Source organism: Megalops cyprinoides, chromosome 16, assembly GCF_013368585.1.
Source record: "Megalops cyprinoides isolate fMegCyp1 chromosome 16, fMegCyp1.pri, whole genome shotgun sequence".
Taxonomy (NCBI): domain Eukaryota; kingdom Metazoa; phylum Chordata; class Actinopteri; order Elopiformes; family Megalopidae; genus Megalops; species Megalops cyprinoides.
In genome coordinates, this window is record NC_050598.1 from 111,814 (window position 1) to 138,711 (window position 26,898).

Here is a 26,898-nt window from a genome sequence, read left to right on the forward strand (position 1 = left end):
TGTTTACCTTTTATATAATGTGCGCAGTTACTCACAACTCTTGCGCAGTTACTCACAACTCTTTCGTAACCGAAAGGTTGCCGGTTCAATCCCCGCTGGGACACTGCTGCTGTACCCTTGGGCAAGGTACTGAACCCACAGTTGCCTCAGTAAATATCCAGCTGTATAAAATGGATAACATTGTAAAGAACTGTAACCTATGTAAGTCGCTTTGGATAAAAGCGTCTGCCAAATGAATAAATGTAAATGTAAACTCTTATTGGTGTGAATGCTTCGGATTTTGAGTTCTTAAGGTAGCTCTGCTTGTATTGTGACATTTTGTCTAATTGTTTTAAAATGGCACTAAATAACAGCATCATAATTGACTTCCTGTTCCCACAGTGTCAAGATGTAAGTAGATACTTCCTGCCAACAAACCTTTCCTTTCCAAACAGCACCAAGAAGTTATGATCAACAGTACAGGCTGTGTTCACACATGACCTGTTTAGCAAAACAGATCTGGAGGTTCATATAATATTGTCATGTGACACAATGATGGGCATTATGCTATAGAAAGCAGGCATCTTAAAAAATAACAGGACGAAAAAAACAATGAATTAAAAGGACCAAAGAATTTATTTTTAAGCTGTTCAATTGTTGACATTAGACTTAAGAATCACTTGACCATGTGGATGTAAAGTTACAACAGTTGAAGTGTCCACAGGGTGGCAGTGCTCACAGTGCCTAAACAACTTATGAGTAGCTCTTTTCAATGGGAGAGGATTTCAATGGGAGAGGAAGAGAGATAGAGAGAAAGCATATGAGAGTTTGTGTATACACTTTTAGTGTGTCCAACCACGGCCCAGCCTGGATAGAGACCACCTGACTTTTGTACCCGCTTCCTCTCTCCCCCTTTTGGACCTGAGGGTTAACAGAAGGAGAGAGCACCATACTTAAAACCTTTCATCCATATTTGTCTAATCCTCTACTTTCATCTATCAGCAAATTCCTCCCTCACAGTGAGGGTTGGTGGGTTGAGACTGGTTGGAGTTTGCTCAGAGTGAATGTTCCTTGAGCAGCCACTTTCAATGTGAATCTTTAACACCGTACAATGTGACTGGGTAATACAAACATAGCAAGACCGCCAACAACCCATGTCAGGGGGACCACTTTGTAGCAGGAAAGACTCACTCTAACATACAGATCTAAGATGGGATCTCACACACTTCCACGTTAACAGAGTAACAAGGCAGTGGGGTTTAAAACAACTCTCTCCCTCTATAAAGCTGTCAGAATGAGTGGCATTCCACAGCCCTATAGGACTGTTTAGGATCTCAGTGTCCTTACATCTCAGTGCCTTTTCTCAGCCACAACATCAAGGAAGTGATGTCACAGAGCTAAAAGGAAATTCTCACAGAGGAAAAGACATCATCCTCAGTAATATAGAGAGATAACTCAGTCTTGCAGGAAGTAATTTCAAATTGTCTTGTTTTAGAAGATTGTCTGTCATGTGAAATGACCTAACTTCTTTTCATTTGCATTTAAGGACTTTCACAAAAATTCAGTGGCGGCAGGTGAGCTGGAAACAGGGGAAGCCAGAACACTATCTTTAAATCTATCATTACTTTCAACCTGTTCCCCTTTATCATCCTTGATTAACAATAAAACAAAAAATTCACAGAATAATTGACACCAATCACGTAATTAGAATAAATGATTATGCTCACAAAACAGCGCAGATTGTCTGTAGTTTGTGTGCTTGCGAAAGCTACAACGTGAGATTGTTTAATTAACAAGGATGGCATTTATCGATTTAAATTATGTTAAATGCTCATGACACATCACAGCTTTTGTGAGGTCTGCATTCTAAACGTTCATTGCACTCAACCTAACCTAAAAGTTTATTCTCAGTCATTTAAATCAGTTTATCTAAATTTAGCTCAGTTTTGTAATTTGAATTTTGTAACACAAGAAAGCTGTAATGTGAAACATTTAAGAGAAAGCTTTGGGATTACTTGTCACTTAATTATTCAAATTGCTGTCCTTGCTAATTAAACAATCTTATGCTGTAGCTTTCGCAATAGCACACAAATTTCAGACAATTTGCGGTGTTTCGCAAGCATAATTATTTATTCTAATTACGTAATTGGTGTCGATTATTCTGTGAATTATTTGTTTTATTGTTAATCAAGGAGGATAAAGAGGAACAGGTTGAAAGTAATAATAGATTTAAAGGTAGTTTTTGGGCTTCCAGCTCACCCGCCCCCACTGCAAAAACTATGGCACCCTTGAATGAAAATATATTAATTTCTCTCAATAGACAATTTTTAAATGAATAACATCAATAAATAAATGGGAAGGGTGTCTTTTTTTGGTGAAATCCCTACTTTGTGATAACTGCTGCCATAGAATGTCAATCACAGTAAATCAGAAGTTTTTACATAAATAGATCTTAAATGAGAAACAATTTTAAGTAAATGATTTAGATGATAAAAGTAGTTACTGTTCTGGAGTCAGCAGGGAGGCATGACCCCCCTCAATCCTCCAAACACGTCTTGAGAGGCGTAGGTCATGTAAAGAAAGCCGTCGGCGTCGCTGTATTGGGAGTAGACCTCCCCCATGCTGGCTGACATACATGACATACTCCGATCTGAGACCAGGAGGTACAAAGCCTGTGTGGCATCCAGATCAATCTTACTCCTTAAAGAAATGAAAGAAACAGGAAGTACGGTGAAAAAGGGAGGTCTCCTAGTGGAGAGGGAGGGAGAGAAAAAGGAAGACAGAGAAAGAATGAGAGAGGGAGATAGAGTGTAAGACAGAGAGAAGATAAGAGAGAGGGAGAGAGAGAAAGAAGGACAGAGGCAGAGAGAATGAAGTGGATGGGGGGGAAGGAGAGAGGAGATGAAACGGGGAGAGGGAGAGGGAGAGAGAAAGAGGGAGCAATAAGGGGAGACAGAGAAAAGGAGGCAGAGTAGTCTATCAAGCAATGTTAAGCAGCACTGGTTTTTGGTTGATATTGCTTTCCATAGGGAAATATATGATTCTGACAGGTAAATATCTGACACTTGGTTGTTGTATTTTTAGTTGCAAACACAACTTTTATTCAACAGGTAAAAGCATCCTCAGCTTCACTCAAAATCAAGCCCAACTGAACTGAAAAAAAGATTAGACAGAAAGAAAGGGGAAGAGATAGGAAAAGACCAGATAGAGAGATGGATAGTTTGCACAGCAAGCAAACGAGTGAGAGCAAGGAGCTATGACAGAGTCGCTAATGTAGCAGTGAGCAGGATAAAAACATGGTGAATACATGGTTGATACTGAGATGGAGGGACAGACAAACAGATAGTAGAACACCAAACCCACCGCAGCAGGGCAACAAATTGACCCATGGTGAGCTCAAATGGGACGAGGAACTTGGTCTTATCCAGCAGAGGAAGGTGCTTCTCCCGAAAGTATCGCTCCACAATCACCTGGACATACAACACACAATCATACTCCTGTCAAAAACATCATTATTGTCTATGCAGGTCAAATCTGAATCATGTACAATGCTTCCGTCACCCTTTTTACAACTGCTTTTCTGTCCATACCAGCATGGCCTGCTACTTTTCTTCTCTGACCCCATTACTCATCTTTTTGCACTTGTACTATCTGCCTCAGATATTCAGTTCAATTTTATTTGTATAGCACTTTTTACAACACAAGTTGTCACAAAGCAGCTTTACATTGTTCCCAGGCTTGGCGCAGACAATACGAACCGTCACAAATTAGAGGCTTAAAAAAGAGAGAGCACTAACCGGCAGTTTGTTGGGGAATTTGGAGCGAATGCTGCAAACCTCGTGCTTTCTTGTCGCTGGAAAAGCAAGGAGCAGGCACCCAACCAGGGTAATTGCATTAATGGCTCAAGCAATAATGACAGGGATTAAATTTTTTTTTTTTTTTTGCAAAAACCATGACGATGAATACTATAGCGAATTACATTTACTTGGCTCCACGGAAAAAAAATCAGACTTTTAACTTCTATGGTCTCTTAAACCATGCCGTTGTATCGCTTTTGAAACTTAAGCTACAGTGGGACCGTACATTGCAATCATAGCGTCGTTGATAGCAAACACATACCCAGGCACTTTCTCTGCTTGAATGGTTTCAGTTCCTGTGATTTCTCAAAGGGAGGCATGTCTGTGTGTGATCGGGTGTCCGGTGGTCGGTGCGGCTGGCTGCGCGGTTCGCGGCGGTCTTGCCCGGGCTGACTGGAAGTCCCCTCCGGTGGAATTTTGCACAAGCCCCACTCTGGGGAAGGCGACGCAAGGATTTATAGACGGATGGGTTTGGGGTGGGGCAGGGGGCCAATTCATTTCACAGGTACAGAAAGTAGGCCTAGTCAACTTGCAAAATTGACCCCCAGCCAGGACAAGTCGACACTAGAGATGCGTACAGTTATTTAGGCTGCAGTCAGTGCTTTATTATACTGTTCGTACTTCCTGGCTACTTAGCCCATTATTCAAATACCTTGGACTCGGAGCCTTTTTGTAGTCATTTCCTCCAAAAGGAGACGACAGTGCTGACAATGATCGCAGCAATATAAACTACATAGAAGACAACATAGGAAAATAAAGCGATTTATCTTTATGAGTGCTATACATAGTATTACTATTAATATGGTTATCGGCACAGGTAGCTGCCATAGTAGTACTAACAGAAGTAGTTGCAGCAGTGGCAACAGTAGTAGGAGCAATGGATCAGAAATTTAATTTCATTATCATAGTCATTATCATTCCTTTGATGCTATCGTTATCAGGGGCAATAGTGAGGTGTTTCTACAAGTATAGTAATTTTTATGTCTACGTGTTTGACTAATTATACCCTGAATGGTATAATATCCAGGTTGAATCGTTGGGAATTTAATCAATCGTTAGCAAATCTGTGATGCAGTCAATTTTGTTCGTTTTGATGTTTTTCCCCTTGAAAACAACAATAGAAAAAAATAAAAACGGCACTCAACTTTATTAATCTTTTAACCAGTCCCCACTTCAGTCATCGTTTTTTTAAAATCCTATTTTGTGAATGTCACAGTCATCATACAGATCACGTGCATTGATGGCAATTAGGCTACATGATTTTAACTGTAAATATCTTACAGAAAAAGATGAGATTTTACAATTTTGTATATAGTTACCCTACAAATTTTTTTCAGATAAAAATTGTGATAAATTATAATAGTAATGTCATATCATAATTCTGAAATCCTAAAGTTGCCATTAACGATCATCTTTTTTATATTGTAGTGCTAAATGGTGATGGGGTGTTGGTAGTAGTTATGAGCTTCACAAATACCCTCATATTGAGCAACTTACATAGTTCATCTCACAGTTAAAATTTAAGCAAGCACACGCATAAATACCCTATCTATAAACTATTATTATTTCTCCGAGTTGTCTTTCAGTGCCAGCTACTCGCAATTTAGAACAGAAGGGACAGATTGTTACGGTCACACAGCGCTTCCTGGTGGGTGAAGATAACAAACGTAGACTCCTTGATTATTTTGGTGGTATTACCTAAAGCTGACCATTAGATGGAAGCAGTACAGTGTATTTCGGCTGATTTGTGTTACGTTTGCTGCAGTGACAGTGTGAAGTCCCCCCCACAAATATTCCACCCACATGAAGCGTACTGCTAGAGCCTAGGCCATGACGAATATTCAGTAATGACAAGACCATAAAGACCATAATACAGATAAAATAAAAAAAATGTCGCTGTTCTGTGAAGCAGCAGCAATCGATGATGTTTGACGATAGTTCAAATCATGTTCTTCAGCAAAGCCAGATATTAGCTACTCTCCGGTAAACTAACACAACACTCATACATTACTGTAACAGTAACAGTTAACAGGTGAAGTATTGCTTTATTTATACAGTAGGCCTATAGGTTTGTCACGTTTTAATCTTTTGGGTATAGAAAGCCCCAGAAATGCCCCATGTCATAATGGTCTTCCAGTGAGTCGGAGTACAGCAGTCTAGCCAATCAAAGCCTGCAATCAATAACGTTCCCAGCGTCTTTAACTTCCGCTATAAAGAGACTTGCGTAATTGTTATGATCACTTTTGTTTTCAAGTTGATGAAGATTTTAAGTGTACATTGCGTTTTTTCGAAAACTTCCCCAGCCAATGACACCGGAGTTTAGGATTTATCGCCACTCCCCTAAACATTTTTTTCCCCAAATGTTAAACGTTGCTGCTTGCTTCGTTTCTGGGATCAACACATCTGAGGGAGACGAGGGAGCAGAGGGTGGGTTATTCAGAGCGGGTGTTGAAACGCATTCCCAGCGCATGAATATGCCAGTAATCCTCACTGAGGTTGAAAATTCTAGGTGAATTCATCAAGACGAGAGTGGTTTTTAGCTTCCCGGAAACAAAATCGATTGATTGTATTTCGTTGGATTATAAAGTTGGATGCCTATCGTTATTTCCAAAATTGAATGGCTACTTATGCCCCAGCGAGAAAGAAATATATCGATTATTTATAAAGCTAACTACAGATTCGACATGATCAAGGTCCTCGGAGCATTTGAGCTGCATTGACGAAGGCTGCATTGGATCGGATTCATTTCCTCATTTCTCCGTTAATCGGGCTGTAGCTTCTGCCAAGACACGAGCACTGCTTAATAATGGCCGGTCGCCGTGGTTGCATGAACTCGCTGTGGTCCGGAAGCGAACGGGTTCGGATCGGAGAGCGTCTAAAAGCGAGTCTGGCTGGTATAGTAGAGTTAGAGCTCCTTAGGTTCCGACACTGGGAAATGGTTGAGACGGTGCTGGGGCGAAGAGAGACTGCCGATACGTCCATCACACAGCAGCGGGAAAGCAGCGGGTGGATTTCCGCCGACGGCGCCGCTAGGTCTCGCAGGCAACAGGTCAGTGTGGAGATGGTTCGTACGGATGTCACTGTGCAGTAAGTAGGCCACACACGGAACAGATGGGAATGGGATTTAAAGAGAGATTTATGGGAGATCAATGAAGCTTTTTAATAAGAGATATAAGAATGCCACGGAAAGCAGATTTGCCTAGATAAGAACTTATCCTTCCAACCGCGCGGTGGGTGATTTATATTAGTCTGGCTTTCACCATGCAGTAGTATTTTATTGCACATATGCACTCATGGACAGGCACACACCAAAAACATGTTGCCCTGCTGCCACATGATTGTTAGTTGACTGTTTGGTGTAGGCCTGATCAGTGAAGACCCCAGCTGGACCCCTTGTATTAGGGCATGCACACCTTCATGTGGATCTGTGTAATGTCCTCCAAGATGTGAGCCCACTCAGAATCTATAATTTCATTTCACAGATGATTTAATCACGGTGTCAGGGATGGCCCAGCTCCATGAACCTTGGTGAATGAACCCTGAATAGCACGGCCTTACCTTACTGTGTGTGTGTGTGTGTGTGTGTGTGTGTGTGTGTACAACTAGTTCTCCCAATCATGGCTTCTCAGCTCTAAGAGAGTCATTTGTAATCACAACAGAGTAAGTAACCATTCAATTCTTAGATATGATTTATATGTATATATATCATTTTTAAGGGCACCATGTAATCTGCATTCATAGTTCTGGGAGTGCCGTTGATATGAAGATTGCTGAATAAACCCCTGGACTGGGGTCAATCGATCTGTGACTCAAAATGAGGGCATGCACTAGAGTAAAATGCCGTACTCTGCTCATCACCAGAGGACCAGTGGAGATAGCAGGTAGAGTTGTATTTCTTCCCTGATGTTTATACCAGGAGGTGGGGAGCCTGTTTCTGGAGCCTCCACTTCCTCAAGAATGTCCTTCAAATGTGATGATTGATGCTGGTCAGGTGTAATGATGACAGGATGAAAGGTTCTGATGAAATGACAACCCGTCAAGCCTGATCTGAACTGATATCTACCCCCTTGTTTACTACTCTGTACCCCCACTGGTCTCTGCTCAGTATGTGACATGAACTGTTAATCTGCAGATCACTGATCCTGCATCATCTGGGAGCACTTTTAATGAATATTTCTTTGGTGGCAAATTGTGCAAAATGCCACAAATCTTGATCAGCCTGATTTTTTGTGGTGTGCACTAGGGGTGCAATGAATAATCAACATAGTCGACTAAAATCGATAGTTGCCAATGAATTTAATTGTCGATTAGTTGGTGACATCGCGTGTGTTTTTCGTGTTGACTCGGAATGCTCAGACATGTAGCCTAAGCTATGTTGCTTTACTGGAGTGAACAATAGAGAAGGCAACACCTTTCACGACCAAAGACCTCAAAAGTGTGGCAGCATTTCACTCTCTACCCTTTCGCACGTAACTTGTTTTTTATGCTATGTAGCGCATGAGTTATGTTACATGGTTTGTTATGTTTTCATTAGTGTTATTAAGCTTCTCATAGTTTTCAGTTAGCATTTGCTATATTTTTTAATGTTAAATTGCTGTTTCCGCTAAAATTAGCTAGAATTTTTCCAATCTAGTTTTCTAATCACACTGGTTTTAGCATACGTGCTAAACGTGAAAGGGTTAACTCTGCCAAGAAGGTTGTGAACTGCAACATTTGCAAACCTTACCTTGCCTGGCATGGGAGCGCATCAGTTATACTCAAGCATCTGAAGAGGTAACACGTTGGCTCTCTGGATGAAGACTCGTCTCGTTAGTTAGCTAGCTAGTATAGCTAATGTTAATGTTAAAAGCCATGTTACTTCACATTATGAGCTGTAACGTTTTCTATTTTGAAATACATTTTCTCTTGATCAATAAATTATTAATGACATTCAACATACAGTGTAGCAAATAATAACCTATTATTCACAACAATCCTGTTCACATTCCAAATGTGCCTAACTTTACAATGTTAAACCAGAGCCTGTCTGCTATTTAGAAATTCTCTGCTTAAATGTAGCATTGTTGTCATGGCGACGTTTATGGCTGGAGTGTTGGTGCTGAGTACACAAGTTTAGAGAACACCGGAGAATTTGATACTTTCTAAATCACGAAAGATTTCTACAACTCATGTCTATGCGTGCATGCCCAGTGTGGGTTGCATTCAAATTAATTCAAACGAGTTATGGGTTTTTTGGATCTCATAATGCTACCATGGATGGCTTTCTTCAAAAGAAGCAGACTTGTACTCCCCAGCAAGCAACTGCCCTCACTGAATTAGTCCTAGTAACCATTCATTAAAAGACGTATTTTTGAACGAAGTTCTCATCTTTATTGTCTTCATTGTTAGTTAGCATGTGCCTAAAACAGCCTGAAGCTAAATTCAAAAGCCAATAGATAAATGAGCCATTAAGTAATTGTGCGATTCATAATCAAAATAGTCGATTATTCATTTCAATAATCGATAGATTATTCGACTATCAAAATAGTCATTAGTTTCAGCACTAGTGTGCACCATTGTCTTCAGCTGCCTAATTTGAGCAATTTACCTGATAAATTCTAAATTAGGTTCATTTATCTTGTTACATTGGATCAAATCCCCTTTCTTCATATGTCACTTGAGCAGGAACAGACATGGCGAGACCTATGAAATGAGCTCAACTGCAGATTGAGCAGTTGAGCAGAGTCTACTCTTAAAGCCATTGTTCCATCTATTCAAATATCTGGAGTATCAAATACCTCCCAGTCCTTACAAAGCAAAAGCCACTGCCCAGAAAGCATTGTAAACACTTCACAGAGGAAATGTTATACATCATGCTAGAAATGTCATAGCTAAATGTCACAACACCCTGGTTACTTAATACATGTCCTAAAGGTGTGCCACTGGTATTTAACCTACCTCAAACATGACTTATCATCTGAAACATGTAGGGGAGAGCCGGTACAAAAGTAACACGTGGCGAAAGTAACACAGCGATTTTCTCCCAGCCTTGTTCAGTCTCCTTGCTGGTTGTTCCGACACATTCAGAATTATTACCATTTTTGCCATTAGCATCGTCGTTAACAGACGGCTCACTGTGTGCTTGCGCTTGTAAAATTTATATTTTAAAGGCTCGTTATTACGGTTTTGTATTTCTCTGTAAGGTAGCACAGTGTTAACAATGTTACTTATAAAATTCTTTCTCAGCCCTGGAACTTAAACCATTTTCTGATGCCCCAAAAAATAATCAATATATATTTAAATAATTAAATTAATATCATAAACGTGCAGCGACTAGTCGACTAATGGCTTGAACTAACGATTACTAGTTGACTAGGGAAATCTTTAGTCGGGGGCAGCCCTGCAAGAATTCCTAGATAAATCTGTCTTTTCTGGTTGCTGTAAAGAGGAATAGGGTAAGGCACACAAATCCCTGTGGTAGAAGACGTTATGTAACATCCGAAACACCTTCCTGCTAACACTTTCCTGATTTGCATGTGATCCTGTTACACAACGACCGAAGAAGCCGTCGCCTGGTGTTAATGATGTCACAACTACAGCTGCCCACTCAGGCGCCTGGAAGAGTCTAACAGCAATGTACTGCAGGCTGTGGTTCAACACTTTACAGGGTGCTTGAAAGTGTCAGATTTGCTACACTGTTTTAGTGTACCTACCATCCTGTACAAGACAAGTTGTGTTTTGTTTCTGGGTTTGTGCTTTTGCGCTCTTCGTCATTGCAGATGATGTCAAGGCAGTCAAACGAATCCACTTGACTTTTACGCAGAATGAAAATCTTTTCAAAGTTTTACCCAGGAGCTAATCAAGGTGATGTGACTGAGACACTGTCAGTTAGCTTTTTTGGGGGTAGTTTAACACTCTTTTACATGCATATAGTCATTCATCTGAAAAGGTAACATGTAATTTTAGTATGCTTTATGCATTTGTCATGTCAGTATTGCATACCTAAAATGCTGTTTCGGCCTTAAATTAATTTTATAAACAAAATCCAACTGAATTTACAAAAAACTCATTGTGATACCTTTGAAAGACCTAATTTAACCTCTTGAGACTTGGCAGTTGCTTTAATTGCTTCAAAAATTACACTTACGTAGATGGGTTTAAATAATCCATCTCTGCTCTTCTGGATCTGTGATAACTGGGACCAACTTTTGGCAATGTGAATTTTGGGAATGTAAATATGAGAGGACAAAAATATAATGTGGCGCATAAGGTGAATGTCTCTCTTACATCTCTTTTATCTCTCTGCATATGAATTACAACCTAAAGCGCCCGAGTTGAGCAGCTGGCTTCTGAAATCAGAATGAGTCATTTGTTTTTCAGCCTTATTTTTACAGCAAACCCACTGCACCTACACCTACATATATTAGTAAGTGTGTACATGTGTGCTTTTGTGTGCATGTGCGAGTTCATAACAGTGAAACTTGGAACGTAGGAACTATACTGGAAAAACTGGGCAGCAATGTAGCATAGCGATTAAGGAGCAGGACTCATGACCAAAAGGTTGCTGGTTTCATTCCCTGCTGGGGCACTGCTGTTGTACCCTTGGGCAAGGTACTTCTCCCCAAATTGCCTCAGTAAATACCCAGCTGTATAAATGGATAACATTGTTACTGATGTAAGTTGCTCTGGGTAAGAATGTCTGCTAAATGCCAATAATGTAATGTAATGCAACTTAAGTAACACTCAATTAAATCGGTATTGTGCCTAAATTGAGAGGCTGCTTTTCACATAAGGCCCACTCCCCTCCATATATTTTTTCCATCCTGGTTTCTGTCTCTGTATCTGTCTCCCTCAGCTGTCATTCTACCTCCCCCTGCCCCTGTGGTGCTACTCTCTGCCACAATGAAATAAACGTTTCTGTGTGTTCACGGCTTAACTGTTTGATGTTCACAGGCTGAGGGCATTACCGCAGAGAAGATGTGCCAGATAATGACAGCCATCAGTACAGTACATTTTCATTGAAGGATTCCAAAGTGTTTCAACCAAAGGGTTGAATTCACCTCCCTCACCTGCCATTTGCAGCAACACCTGGGTGATAGGAGTTAGCACTTACTATTTTTTTCCTCTGACACCCTTGAAAAATTTCCCCTCTTTGCAACTGAATTTTAGCAATAAAGATTCAGTTCCATAAGCCCGATGCAACAGGGGTCATGAATGGCTGCAATGCTTGCTATATAATATTTCATATCAGGTATCACTCTTTGTGACTGAGATGTCTGAGGTTATTTCATTTCATTTGATTTAATTTCAGAATCTTTCAGAGCAGACAGTCTTATCCAGAGCGAATTCCAGCACAACAGAACATAAGTGTATCCATTCAAGTTGAATGAGAAACAGTGTCATACCAGGCTAAACACTCCCAGAGCAGTGAGTGTAAGCATAACACTATTCAAGCCCCACCCTAAATTAACTTGTGCAACCTGACTGGGAAAGGGAAGCCTGGTATACTCCCATACATCAGTCACAAGATCACAGAATCCAAAACACATACTATAATACTATATGTAAAGTAAACAGCAAGTACTACAAACAACAGGTGTTAGGGGCAGGGATTGAGGTAGAAAAGAATGCAGTCTGAAGAGGTGGGGTCTGAGGCTGATAAGGCTTGTAGACTCTAGGCTGAGGGAGAGGTCTTGAAACAGGGAGGACCTGAATGGGATGAAAAGCATCTTGGTCTTAGGGCGTACTCACACTAGGCCCGGTTGCCTTGTACCGTGCCTGAGCACAATTGGCCTGCGCTCACATTGCCCTTAAGGTTCCGGGCCCGAGCATGCTTACGTCATCACGATGCAACTTTTTGTGTTGAATAAAAGCGCTCTTGCACAGCACAATGGAGTTCATGATTGTACTTTGTAGCGAAGGGCAAGAGCAGTCACCCCGCCCGGCCTTGAACCCGGGTCTACGGGGTACCAAACATGCGACTTTGACCGTGACGCCAAAGAGCCAGGCTCAGTCAGAGCACATACTCAACCTTAGTGATGGCGCTCCATCACACTGCCCTCCCCTTCGGGAAGCGCGCCCATGCGCTTCACGCACCATGGCATCCCTCACGCATTCTCTTGCCATACTTCTCCCATCCCAGGCTGCCCCACTCACCAGTGCTTCACCCGTCTCTGGGGTCTCTCACACCGTGCTTCACCCATCTCTAGGGTCCTTCACACCGGGGGTCCCTCATACAGCTCACACACTGGGCACACCTCCGATGGCCTCACAGCCAGCCATCCCACTTCTGACACCATTTGTCGCAAAGGGCAAGAGCAGTCACCCCGCCCGGCCTTGAACCCGGGTCTACGGGGTACCAAACATGCGACTTTGACCGCGACGCCAAAGAGCCAGGCTCGTTGGTATGGCAGTCAGAGCACATACTCAACCGTAGTGACGGCACTCCGTCACATACTTATTTTGTAGCTTTTATTTGGAGTGAGACACGGCCCTCTCACATGCCTTATAGATTTATTGATTATGCAACGCAGCGATTTTCATTTAATCGTGCTGCACATACAAGAAGATTTTTACAGAGGTAGCTGACGTTTCAGTCATTATGCTAAGGGACAGACCAATATTTTGTGTGAGATTACAGTAGTCTAATCACAATAATGTTAGCTAATGTTAACCAGTTAGGGCTACTACTTGTGTGTGCGCTACTGTCATCATTGCAACAACAAGCATCTTCTATCACTGCTTGGATAGTATACACTTTTCAATTCATTCGAGAATATTTGGGTTAATAACGGGTCTGGTTCTCACCTTATTGATGAACGTGAATTATAGTCTGCAAGTAAAGCAGCTCCAAATTCCTCCCTCAACGTCAGCTGCCTCCGTAAAAATCTTGTTATACGTGCAGCACGATTAACTGAAAATCGCTGCGTTGCATAACCGATGCTAACGTTAGCTATCTAACGTGCTCGGGCACGGTAGGGATTGCCTAGTGTGAGTACACCCTAAGCCAGGTTAAGCTTTAGGCCAGACTGAAAAGGGCCAAGAAGGTTGTTCCAGGAGAGAAAGAATTGGTTAGTCACCATAACTCATCCATGTTTCAGTCTGAATATACCTAAACAATGTAATAAAGACTTTGTAGGAATCATTGCCGGTACTGCAGGAGAGCATACCGCTGTCTGTTTTCACACTCGCTCCCTCCTCAGGAAGTTGCCACAATTGAAATGTAGTGAACCACTGAATGAATATAAGGGGCTGTTTTAGTGAGAGAGAAATGCTCATTTCTTTGGACGTGGTTGTATTAGGGCTGGGCAATATGGACCAAAAATCATATCTCTGTATTTTTAGGCTGAATGGCGATACACAATATATATATCTGTACTTTCTACGCAGTGGGCTAAATGTTCAGTTGTAAGTCACAGCCACAGTCTTTTATCAAAACAGACTGTGATCAAAATAAAATGCAAAGACAGGGTTTCCTTCCCAGTTTGAAAATATACAGCTGCAAAACATGTAAATGAAAAATTATATAAAATAAATAGGGCTATTCTTATTTAATATAGGCTATCTCTGAGAATGCTCCTTCAGTTGTTTTCAACAACAATAACAGACTGATTAAAATAGAGTACAATTACAGGTTTTCCTCTCCTGCTTAAAAAAACACACAGCTGTGCAAATAACAATAAAAATGTAAACCGAACAAAAAATAACAACAGGCCTACCCTGTCTGTAAATGAAAAAATATCTAAAATAAATAGCATATATTAAATAAAAATAGGTTTATGTTGGTAGCACTTTCTGATAAGGTAATTCAGACTATCAGAACATTCAGAATATAACAAAACATAGTTATATCCTGGTAGTCTTTTCTGACAAGGTTTAGAATATCAAAATATGCTACTTAAAGTTTTACGTTGGTATTGATTAGAGTGTGTTGATGGACAAACTAGACTACAGATTTACATTTCAGCATGTAAACTAGACTGTCGAAATACATACAATTTATCCATCACATAAACTGTAACTAGGCTATGCCTATTATTAAAATTTACTTGACAGCATTTTCGAAATTGCTTTTGGATGAATTAATGAAAGCCATAATGTAATTAGCTTAGAACCATTTTCTGATAAGGTAAAAAAAAGAATGACTGACTTTTTTGGCTTCTAAGGTAGCACAACCTACTTGCGGTAGTATTTCCCGATAGGGTAGTAAAGATCGATAGATATGACTATCAATCTATACTACAGTAGGACATTTCCATAAGGTAGGACAAATCGACAGAACACCGGGTTTGCACACAGACGCAAAGTGGGGGCGGGGTTGCACAGAGAGTGTGAGAGAGGAGAGATGCAAACACGGCTTTACAGAAGAAACGGATTATGTAACGTAACATCAAACTATATCGATATAAACAGTATTGTCTCATCCTATATCTTGTTAGATATCTATGTACCTTAAAAAGTCGATATACTGCCCAGCCCTAGCTTTGACCTGTTCTGTGTATGCTGGGTTCATGTTGTGCTTTCATGTGTTTGATTTTGGGTTAGACATTGAAGGCAGGAGCCCTTTGTCATCATTATCAAGTATTATTGTTGTTAGTAGTAACAATGGTAATGATACTACTACTGCTATTGCAACTACAGCTAGTACCATTAATAACAATAATAATCATCCATCCATCCAATATGTATTTGCCAGTCCATCCTTTTTTACTCACAGCATCTATCATAAACCTGATAAATATACAAATCATGCACAATTATGCAATATGTAGTGCAATCACATAATAAAACATACCTAGTAGTGAACATTAAGATGGAAGCACCCTTCATATCTGTGCAGGGGGACTTCCATGCAGAAATTACATGGGCTTTCATGACTTGGAGTTGATTGTAACCATTTTCCACCGGTGCCTCAAAATACAGGGCTTATTCATGACACATACCCTGATGGCTTGGATGGACTCAACTGCAGCCCTTTCAGCTGAGACTGTTCAGTGAACTCTTCATCCATCATATAGCCTAAGATCAAAACCAGTCCTCTGGTTTATAGGCAATAGATTAGTAATGCTAACCAAATCTGTTATACAGCTGACAAGCTATAGTAGCTATTCAAATCTTACAGCTCTTGTTCAAAGCAGTCATTTTTACATGACTATTGTTTCGGCTTCTACCGTGAGTATTATTTATTCATTTATTTATTTGTATTTTAGTCATCCAAGTTGATTTGCATAGGTTACCATTAATCCATGAATGAATATTGATGGCATTTGTGGAGTGTTTGGCTATTTTGCATTTCACTTGCTCATGACGGGGCTTGTGTTTTTCATATTTTTATTTTTCATAATTCGTCTGGGACAGACTTTAACTATTTGTAAACAGTTTGTCAATTTATTCCATACACCCAGATGTAATAAAAAATACACAGGACCACATGGCAGTGCAGATAACATGGAATAAACAGATATGGAAACATATCAGAATGGAGGATGGTGTGGTGCTGTTTTATTAGGTTGTGTTGGGGGGCTGTGTGTAGGGAGGAGTATGTGTACTGTATGTGCGTGGCAGTTATTGAACTGTATGTGTAGGCACACGGTACATCTGTGTGTGTGTAGATGTGTGTACAGGTGTAGGTGTTAGTAAGTTTGTGTTAATGTGCATTTGTGTGTATGTGTGTACATACTGAATATGAGATTAGAGCTTCTCTCCTGGAGATTCAGCGTGTGGGCGATGTGTGAGAGAGAGGAGAGAGAAAGAGAGAGGGATTGGGGGCGGCAGTTATTTTCTGGAGTGGGGGGTCTTTGACTTGCATTCTCCCTGTGGTTCCTCTAACTGGGCAGTCCCCCCCCCCGCTCTCTCTCTCTGTCTCTCTATCCATCCCCCACTGTCTTTGTCTTCCATCTGTCAGAGAAAAAGCAGAAAGCATTCTGTCAACTCCTTTCCCCTTCTTCTTCAAACCACCCTCCCCCCCACCTCCTTTCATTAAAACAACATGAGTCACCTGTATTGTCTCTCTGTGCTTGCTGAGGATTAATCCTGTCTCACAGGAACTGGCTTGCCTTCCAGTTAATTTGGGGGTGCGGAGTGAGTGAGTGAGTGAGTGAGTGAGTGAGTGAGTGAGTGAGTGAGTGAGTGAGTGAGTGAGTGGGTGAGTGGGTGAGTGGGTGAGTGGGTGAGTGAGTTGGTTGGTTGTTGGTGGGGTTAGGGACACATTTTGGAGGACCTGAGCTGAGTTGGTTCTGGTTGTTGAAATAGTTACTCAGGCTGTATTCGAAACCGCATACTATACTACCAGTGTATACTGATTTTGACCAAATGTAGTATGTAGTATACAGTACGCAAACAAAATGAAATTTCCAGTACGCCAAAGATACCCGGATGACATACTGATTTGGAAAAATATTGCCATTGTGCATCAGACCAGTCTACCTTGCCTGCTATATCCCATAAGGAAGTGCGGCTGTAGACGTCTCAGGTAATTTTGAGGGTAAAAAGTTGAAAAACATGGCGGACAACAAGACGGCTGTATTTATATAGGCATATATTTATTTGTATATATTTATAATATATTCATACTTTATGTATTCACTTATAATTGATTGACTTGATTATGATCCTTTGTAATTCCATTGCATGTAAATGACTAAAAAACTGTATGACATCTGTAATTAAACTATCAATTGTTTTTAAACAGAAAATCTTTTTATTCATAAAAAAACATTTTTATTCCTAATTATTCATGAAGTTTCATATACATTTTTACCTTTTTACTTATCTGACGACATATAGCCTAACAGGTGTAACACCATAAAAAGTTAAACTTGCAAGCTAGCAGTGTAGGCTGCTTAAATTGTATTCATACTCAAATATCACGGCCAAAATGTTTTTTTTTTTTTTCTGTAGCAGCCCTTCTTGTCCTCTGTGCCACATTATGTGCCTGTACCACCGAAAGGTAAGACATTGAAAAGAAAAAACCTGAAAATACAACAACTCGCAAATACTTTTCGTGAACTTGTCAATACTTTTCACTCGTGAGAATGCTAGTGGCGTCAAACTGGAAAACACCACAAGGAAATCTGGACATTTCTAAACTCACAATGATTTCATGCAACAATGTAACATACTACAAATGTAATCACTAATGGTCACATACTGGGTACTACACTGAAAAATAGCATGCAGTATGTAGTATATACTTGTGTAGTACACAGTACACAGTATGCAGTAGGCGGTTTTGAATACAGCCTCAGTGTTTCTTCATGTGAATCACCACTGAGATACTTGCTTGGCATTGTGAGCAGCCTAGACGCCAAGGCAGCTGATGACTACACTGGCTGGTAATGGTGGATAAACGTCCCTGTTGTCTGCCCCCAGATTCTGTCTCCCTCCAAGTCTGCACTGCCCTGTCTGAAGGGTCTCGGTGATGGCTTGGAGTCCCGCTGGTCCACCCTGTCTTGGGACATCCTGTCGGACCCACTGTCTCCCCCGACCCCTGAACTGTCAGTTGCACCCCAGCTGGACTGTGACTCTAGGCCCAGCTCAGGTATGGGTCCCAGTGTTGTCTGTATGAGCATGATTTGTGTGACTGTGATCTTTCTTGAATGCTGCAACATTTCTGTGCAGCTGCAACGTTTGTGCAACTGCGACCTTTCTGTGCAACTGCAGCATGTCAGTATGCCTGCAACATTCCTCACATGCTGTGATACTTAGGGCTGTTCAGCAGGCCTACGCTTGCTGCCAGTCGTGCTCTCACACTGACTCATCTTTCTCTGTTCAATGTCCTGTGAACATTAACCCTTCCCTTGCCCCCCTTCCTCTACTCTCTGATTCCTTTTTTTTCCTCCCCCTCTCTCCCCTGCCCCAATGCCTTTGTTTTCCTCTTTCCCTTCTTTCTCTGCGCTCCTGCCTCCCTCTTTCTCTGTCCTGCAGGTTTCTACTCGGTGAGTGGGAGCTCCCTGTCAGACTCCTGCTGCTCCGTTTGCAGTGAAGGGGCACAGGGGACAGCGGGGGGGCCTGCCGGGGTCAGGGGCACCTGGGGACCCTGGGATTGCCGGCCTCGCTCTGCAGATCACAGCATCTCTCAGTGGCAGGAGGGCAGACAGCTGCCAAGCCAGAACACAGTGACAGAGAAGGGAGAGAGGAGACCTGTCTCTACAGGTGAGGGATTTCAGTGAGAGCTTGCTTCACATTTTCCATTAAGTTAACAGATGCTCTTACCCAATACTACTGAAATTGCATAATTTCTTTTTAAATTTATTTCTACTGGTGGAATTGGGGTCTTATTACAGACCTATTTCTTCTAGATGTAGACTGTTCATTTTTGCTTTTAGGCACTGAAACACAGTTAACACTTAAATGGTATTCAGTTGGCAAGTTGGAATTTCAGGGTTTCATGATAAACAGAATTTTTCCTTCTGTGTTTTGGTCACATTAATATGCTTCATTCAAGGACCCTTGGTTAATCAAATCTTTTTTCTGTCAGGCAACTTTCCAATGTGGTTCTGTTTAGTCCACCGTTATGTATGTTAGTTATTTTGGGTTTTGTGTCAAACATTGAGAATGATAATGCATGGTACTAATGAATCTGCTCTGTGTGCCTTCTCGTATTCCTCGGAGAAAGAGGAAGCCTTCAGATGCCTTTGCATCACTCATCATTCCACTAAACTTCTAAAAAGCAGGGTGACCCTCATATTTTCTGGAATAAAATCCATTGTAAAGAATATGAATTGCGATCTGCCATGCTAACACTCAGCTGACATCAGTGGAATCAGCCTATTCTGCAGTGAGTGTTTGATCTGTTGTACTGAGTACTATGGACTATTGTAGTGAAAAATAGCATTTGGCTGTGTATGAATGTATCAGAGGATTTCGTTTGTCTCACTTCACCGCTGTTTTTAAAAATTAGTATAGTTACCAATTCCAAAAGGGCGTGGGGGAGACATAAAGTAATAATAATTTTTTTAAAAAATTAAGCAGAAAAAAATCCATTACATACATTTTTGTGATTTTGTTTAGGAGTATTAATAAACATGAAAAACACTGTATGTATGTCCATGCATCAGCAGGGGCTTGGATCTCTTGTTGGCTGTTCATGTCAAACCATACAGTTTAACCCTTGCTCTTAACTTTTACAGGGGACCTCGAAGTCAATGGCCTCCTGTTCTTGTCTGGCCTTTGCCCTGGCCAGAATGAGTCACAGCAGGGGTCGTCATACCCTCTGCCTGATGATTCCCTTTACTCCTCACTTCAACTGGACCCCAAATTCTGCTCCAACTTGGTGTCCCGCAAGACTAAAGAGGTGTACGCCTACCCCAGTCCACTGCATGCTGTGGCCCTTCAAAGCCCTCTCTTCACTTTGTCTCAGGACCCCCCCCCCCCACTCTCAAACCTGCCCTCCAGCTCAGAAGTAATCCAGGATGATGAGCCCCAAACTGATGCCCCCAAAACCCAAGAACCCACCCTGACACGACCACCAGCCTCCTCCAGGCCCTCGCAACTGGATCAGTACATTTCCAAGCTGGTTCTCCAGTACCATTCCAGGTCCACCACAGACTCAAGTTCCAGGCAAGGTTCTTGGAAATGGAGCTCAGGTGCTGTACACGGCTCTAGCCAATCATTGACATCTTTTGACAGCCACAGTACATCCTCCACTTTGACAGCGAGTAGTGTGACACACCGCCAGTCTCTCTTTGGAAACTCTGGGGGTGTTAGCATGAGCGGGATGGGGAAGAGAGGAGGCAACTGCAGGAACTCCATCAATCTGGGTAACTTGCCCTCCCTGAATGGAGAAAATTTGAATTTAAGTTTTCACTTGAATTTGAAGTTGAATTTAAGTCCAAATTTGAATACAAATACAAGTTTGAACTCCAGCAATTCGAAGGAAGCGATGGGGTCATGTGACTACCAGGACAATGATCCCCTAACCCCTACTCCTCGTCCCCCCACCTCTTCTACCTCCCTCTCGATGTCGTCGGCTTGGAGGGGCAGGAAGAGGATATCTACCTGTCCGGTGAATCACCGTGGATCACTGGAGATAAAGGGAACCAGATTCAGCCCACAGGGCTTTTCGCACTCCCTGGACTGGAGCAGTGTTTCGCAAGAGGAGGCGGCGGAAACCCTGGCCAAAGTTTGTGAGGGGTCTCCTAAAGTTAATGAGGATTCAGCCAAGATTTGTGAGATATCACGGGTTTCCGGGCTGCCGCGGTCAGTCGTGGTGGGGCTGCTGGAGGAAGGAGTGGAGTTGGATGAAGACTGCTTCCAGACCGAGGAGGAGAGGGGCGGGGCTACATCAGAGGGGGCGCTGGTTCCGAGCCCATCTTCCCATTCCCACTCCCACCCACCGGAGTCAGATCGGTCTGCTTCCCACTCGAATGTCTCGCTGCAGGCCAGTTCTGTCCATTGCCCACAGTCAGAACTGGACTCCCATCTACCCCTGTTCAGCCCCCCAGTGCTCTCAGAAGGCCAGACCACACACAAAATTCATTCCTGTGGCCCCACCTACACCAGACAGGGCACGCCCACTACCCATTTTGACTGTCACCCTTCTGCCCTGGCTCATCCTATACCCCACACCCTCTTTCACCTCCAAACCCAACCTCCCCCCAACTCCCTCACCGATTCCCATTGCTCTAAGCCTTCACCCGAGTCCACAACCCACTCGGTGTCTCCCCTGCACTCCCATTCTCCATTCAAGCTGGCTGCCCTCTCCGTCTTCCACCGCAATTCCCCCTTCCAGTCTTCCCTCCCACGTTTCCATGTGCACAGGTCCCCCCTGGAGGGGGACTGGAGGCTGAGGGGTGGGTCCCTGAGGCAGGAGCCAGGAGCAGGATGGGGGTCAGGAGGCTGTGGGTGGCAGAGGGCAGAGGGCGAGAGGCTGTACCAAGGCAAGCATGCATCCCGGGAGCTGGTGAGAGCGTCGACAGTAAGCAGCTTTGCAGAGAAAGAGAACTGCAGCAGGTGGGAGGATCACAGAGAAGGCAGCTTCAAGGATGCCCCAAAACGAGGGCCAAGTTTTTGCAAGAGGCTTGAAGGGCTGTTTGGGGGTAAAGAAAAGGACCGGGCCAGTGGCAGTGAGAAAGATGGAGGGAAGTGGAGCAGTCAGCCAGAAAAATCCTCCGGCAAAGTGAGAAAGGGAAGGATGGAGGACGAGGGTGAGAAGGCCAACCCCTCAAAACAGAAGGGGAAAGGTTGGGGCAGCCACCGACCAGGTGTGCTGTTTCGCAGCGAGTCCCAGGGAGTGTTGGACCATCGGTCGACCAAGCAAGATGCCAGGGAGCGCCGGCAGCAGTGGGTGTCCTCCCTAGAGATCACCCGAGCAGGGCTAGGACACAGTTCGCATGTCCTGAGCCTGGATGAGGCCCAAGCTTTCGGGGGAGGAGGTGAAGACGAGCGCCTGTCCTCCACAGCCAGCCTCTTCCACCTCTCCCGGTCTCAGAGCCCGGAGGGCAGCTGTCTCTCCCTGTCTCCACTTTCCTCTCCATCCCTCTCGCCCCCTCCACCCCCGACCCACATCCACCGCACACGTTCCTTCCGCGACCTAGGGAAAAGGGTCTTCAGCTCTGTCAAGCCTTTCACTTTCAAAACCCAGAGTCTGAGGAAGTGAGCCGATGTCTCGCGAAGCACAATCACTTTCAAGAAGCATTTCAAACATTGCATGTCTGTGGTTATCCACCAATCAATTTCCTTCATTCTCTGCATTGAAACCATGCTTATTAGGCTGTGGTGCATCTTGTGGCAGCTTGGAGGTTCAGCCAGGTTTCCAGCCATCTGGCTTGTGTTCCTTTGGCTCGCATTGCGCCAATGTTGTAGCCTCTGCATGCAGTGCTGTGGATCTGTGGGTGTGCGTGTGCGTGTGCACTGTGTATCAATCGAGGTGTGTCCATGTGCTTTTCTGTTACTGTATGTACTTTACCTGGTAGATACATATTCAGAAACTAATCTATTTGGAGATAAAGCTAACAAAAGAGGTTCAGATGAGAAACAAAGATATTCAGACCAAGCCAGGGTCGTGGTTTTTTTTGAAGGAATGTAATTAAAACAATAATGTTGTTGTTGTGACTTGAAAGGACAATAATCTTAATAAAGATATGTCATGAAAAAAATGGTCATGAATTTATTTTCATATCTAGAAATGTTAAGCATGTTTAATAAAACTGTACTGTACTGTAATAAACGAATATTGATTTCAAAGAGGCTGTTTAACATTGTTTTTAATACTCCAGTGGTCAAAAAGAACTACTTAAAAAAATAATAATTAAAACAAGATAAAGGAATTCAGCTGGACTAAAGTGGGACGAAAGCAATTGCTGGCTCAAAACCTCAGTTCTTTTCTCAGACTACACCTCCACATTCCCAGCATAGCAACAGGTGTCATGATCCTGTTATCCAAGCCTCCAAAATATCGCTCTGACCAAAACGTGTCATTGTAGTGTTATTGCTGTAATTGCTTAGTGTAGATTTGCATTTTTCTTCTGTGTCTTTGCACATGAGGATTAAAAGCATACAAATTATATTTTACATACAAAATGTACACACACTTTTGGAGCAATTATCTTCAACTGAACAGATACTTCTTGAATTACTTTGTGTGAAAGCACAATAGCTATGAATTATTTTTTGTACTAATAATCAATGAGTGTCTGGAAGCTTATATCCTGTAAGCCTGTACAGAACCATAAAAAGGCATGTAGCAGAATGCAAAAAAATGTGACCAATGGTATTTTCAAAAATATTTATTCAGTTGTAAGAAATGATAACATGATATCGCTTCTGGAGACGCATGGGTGGAGTTCAACCGAAGTGAAGAATCAGACAAACGGCCTGAGCTCAGAAGTGTTTTCATCAAATGTTTTTTAGATAAACAATAATGAGACACTTCATGCTATGCATTGCTCCTTTTTCACTTTCTGTCACTATCTGCTTTCTTTACTTTCTCTGTGTTTCCATTTTTTTCTTTTAGCTCTCTCTCCCCCCAAATTTTTGAAAATAGCTTCTCATTATCTAATTTCTAACTTCCAATACCCACAGTCTGTTTTCTCTTGTCCAGCATTTCTTCCATTAACTGTTGCCTTAATTTTGGCATGAGCCCATGTCTTTTTCTCAGCCAGAACTGAAAACTCTTTCACATTATACTTGTTCATGTGCTGTCCTGCTCCCCGTCTTCAACACATCCGCAGCAGCCTCCCCTCTCTGCTTGGCAAACATGCCCATGTATAACGCTTTCTCCCTTTGGTAGTCACTGGTCAACCTCTCCTCTGCCTGCCGCAAGTAACGCTTCACATTTGCATCTGAAAAAAGAAGAGGGAGAGAGAGGAGGGTTTTAAGAGAGCGCCCACCCAACTTCAAAGCCAGTACACAATGTTTGACGAGCAAGTTACCATTAGGCTGCCCTCTGCTGGCCTGAGTGAGGTAGTGCTGGGCACTGTGTGCGTCGCCCAGCTCCAGTGTGGCCACTCCAGCTCGGTACAGTGCTTTGACATCGCCTGGTCGCCACTGTAGCACCCGCAGGCTGTACTCCTGAACCCGAGTGTAGTCGACACATTCCCTCTGCAGGAGGCACGCTGAGAGGAAGAAAACGGTTTATATAGTGTGTCCCACTAACTCTCTACAGAATTTAAGATCAAGGTAAATGACATAATAATACACAACATAAGCTCAGAGCACAGGGATTATGTGCACATCCAAATGTATCTTGCATGTACAGCAAATGGGAAAGTAGGAGTAAGAATGTTACCAGCACACTTTAGTTGCTCCCCAATTGGAGTGTATATTTGCTAAGCAGAACAACAAATATTTCAGAACAACAAGTGTGCAGGTAAAATACAACACACAAAAACAACAAAATTCATAATGAATTTTACAAACCCATACAGACAAAACAATAACTTCTGTAACTAAGGCTGAAACCTTTCTATTAAAGCCTGTAACACATGCAGATTCCTTGTGGTGACATCCAAAGCAAATGTTTGCAATGGAAGGCCATGGAGTCTGGATGACCCATTTAAGGTGAGTCTTCCCCCTTGACAATTTTTTCTGTCTGTTTCAGTTCATACCAATAAAGATTCCCACATCTTCACATTCAACATTACAGAGACTGACTGGAGGTGATCCTGTCATGGCTCCCAGTCTAGGTGGTGTACAGCTATGTCAGGTTCCTTCACTCTAAAGCAATCAGTTGGCTAACTGATTCCCAAAATCAGGTCCCAAGGGCCATTTTATTCACCCTCATGTGCTTTGCTGGGTTTGAAAACCTGTCACAATCTTAGCCAGTGAACAACTATTCAAACTTCCAACAATGGCCAAAATGTAATACCTGCTAGGTTATTATAACAATCCACTTGTGTGTTTCTCAATAGCTCCTCCTGATCGGATGTCACAGCTGGCCCCTGGGGACCGAAGCCCTTCACCGCTGCTGTCACCTCAGAGTCCATTCCCCGCAGGAGGAGAAGCGCACGATGATATCGTCCAATGGCAGCACGGACGCGCTTCTCGCGGTAGCAAGTGTTCCCCTCCAATTTAAGCCGCATTGCGTCCTGGAGCAGAGCATCCACTTTTGACCCGACACCCCCCACAGCTCCAAGTTCTCCTGCGATTGAGGCAGAGCAGCTAGGCATGGAATTGGTACTCTCTTGAGCTGGTCCCTCTTCAGTTATCACTGACTCCAGCTCCTGTTTATCAGATATATAACAGATACAGCACCTTTTCCATTGTCCATTACACTCACATAGTTTTGCATGTCAAAGGCCATATAGGCCAACACTGTGATTTTGTCTATTAATTTCTACCTATACATCTGGATTTGTACTTTTGTTCAAGGGTACTCAACTACAGGCCCATATCATAAACTGAAACCTCCACCCTGTGGACATAACATCTAAACATGGCTTCCCTTTTGTTCTCATTAACTTTTGTTTATCTAATTTTTGCACGACAGTAGCTAACTACAATTATGATTTTGACTCGTTCTTATCTACAGTTGTCAAAAATAAGATATATTAAATTGCCACAGCAGCTGTAGCCACCAAGAAGTCAACAGAGGGACTTAAAATCCCACGATAATGTTGGTGTATAATGGCTCCCATGCCCACTGTTGCTACACAGACAACGGTAAAGGGCGAAAGAACTTAAATCAAAGGATTACACTGGGAATTCATCCACGCGCGAAGTCAGATAGGTAAAGCAAGTTTATGCAATTTTCCTTCTCAGGCCTATTCCTAGCTTATTAGCTATCTAACAGAACTGGAACGGATGCTACGAAACATCTCACCAAAGCTTTTAGCGCAGCACATGAATGCCGACCTGTGGATGGAAGCATCTTACATTGCGACTGGTAGACAATATTGTCTAACTAGCGTTAGTTATATTACAAGGTGGCTAATATGGCAAAAAAAAAAACATACAGCAAGCAAGTACTGCAGATACCAAAAGACAATCACGGCTACATTTCTAGCTTGTATGGCTAGCCTGTTAGCTAACGTAACATCTGCCTCTTATTTCTTGCATGGTACGTTAACTCGTTAGCTACCTCTGCAACCTATGTGTTCATATGCGTTAGCACGGCAGCTGTGATTTAGGTCGCTAGGGTGATTTAGCCGGATAAATTATTTCACTGAATTTCCATTAGCGTGCGACGACTGCCATCGTAATAGGAAAGCAATAACGCGAGCTTTGTTTTGCAAATGACTGAAAGCATTCGAGAAAGGAGTTTAAATTCACCTTTTTGTCCATCTTGTAAAATATCCAAGGTGATGGACAGTGTTTGCTCCTCTATTCTTCCAGCGCCCTGTCAACGCTGCAAACCAAACGTCAACTCACTCAGCACGCTGCTTCCGTCCCCACCCTAACGTGACCCGGAAGCTGGTGAAGCATTTGAGGGGAAACACGTCATCGGCGGCAAGAGCTGTCGCGCTTTGACCATTAAAGTACGACGGACGGTTAAACTATGGTAATCTGTCTCTGTGGTGAAATCGGATTTACCTCTTATCAGAGAAAAGGGCAATCCTCACAGATAAACGTATCGTATACGTGTTGTGTACCATTTCTCAACAGTAAATACCATGTTACCGTAAGTAAATCAATAAATTAGCCG

At 42.6% G+C, this 26,898-nt stretch overlaps 3 protein-coding genes across 3 annotated transcripts; 1 reads left to right on the forward strand and 2 right to left on the reverse strand.

Moving 5' to 3' along the window:
• Positions 1–867: 867 nt before the first annotated feature.
• On the reverse strand, positions 868–4,156 carry map1lc3cl (microtubule-associated protein 1 light chain 3 gamma, like). The gene is made up of 5 exons (XM_036548914.1): positions 4,099–4,156; positions 3,777–3,832; positions 3,343–3,449; positions 2,483–2,679; positions 868–900 (listed from the first exon to the last, which is right to left on the reverse strand). Exons 1-4 carry the CDS (start codon positions 4,154–4,156, stop codon positions 2,493–2,495), a joined length of 408 nt encoding a protein of 135 aa, XP_036404807.1. The 3' UTR covers positions 868–900; positions 2,483–2,492.
• Positions 4,157–6,166: 2,010 nt separating this feature from the next.
• si:ch211-168f7.5 lies at positions 6,167–22,815 on the forward strand. The gene is made up of 4 exons (XM_036548554.1): positions 6,167–6,885; positions 18,186–18,354; positions 18,741–18,968; positions 19,946–22,815. The coding sequence occupies exons 1-4, from the start codon at positions 6,643–6,645 to the stop codon at positions 22,411–22,413; spliced, it is 3,108 nt and encodes a 1,035-aa protein (XP_036404447.1). The 5' UTR covers positions 6,167–6,642; the 3' UTR covers positions 22,414–22,815.
• A 765-nt stretch (positions 22,816–23,580) lies between these two features.
• Positions 23,581–26,633, reverse strand: ttc9c (tetratricopeptide repeat domain 9C). Its single transcript, XM_036548555.1, has 4 exons — positions 26,526–26,633; positions 25,123–25,477; positions 24,188–24,370; positions 23,581–24,097 (listed from the first exon to the last, which is right to left on the reverse strand). Exons 1-4 carry the CDS (start codon positions 26,535–26,537, stop codon positions 23,937–23,939), a joined length of 711 nt encoding a protein of 236 aa, XP_036404448.1. The 5' UTR covers positions 26,538–26,633; the 3' UTR covers positions 23,581–23,936.
• Positions 26,634–26,898: the final 265 nt, after the last annotated feature.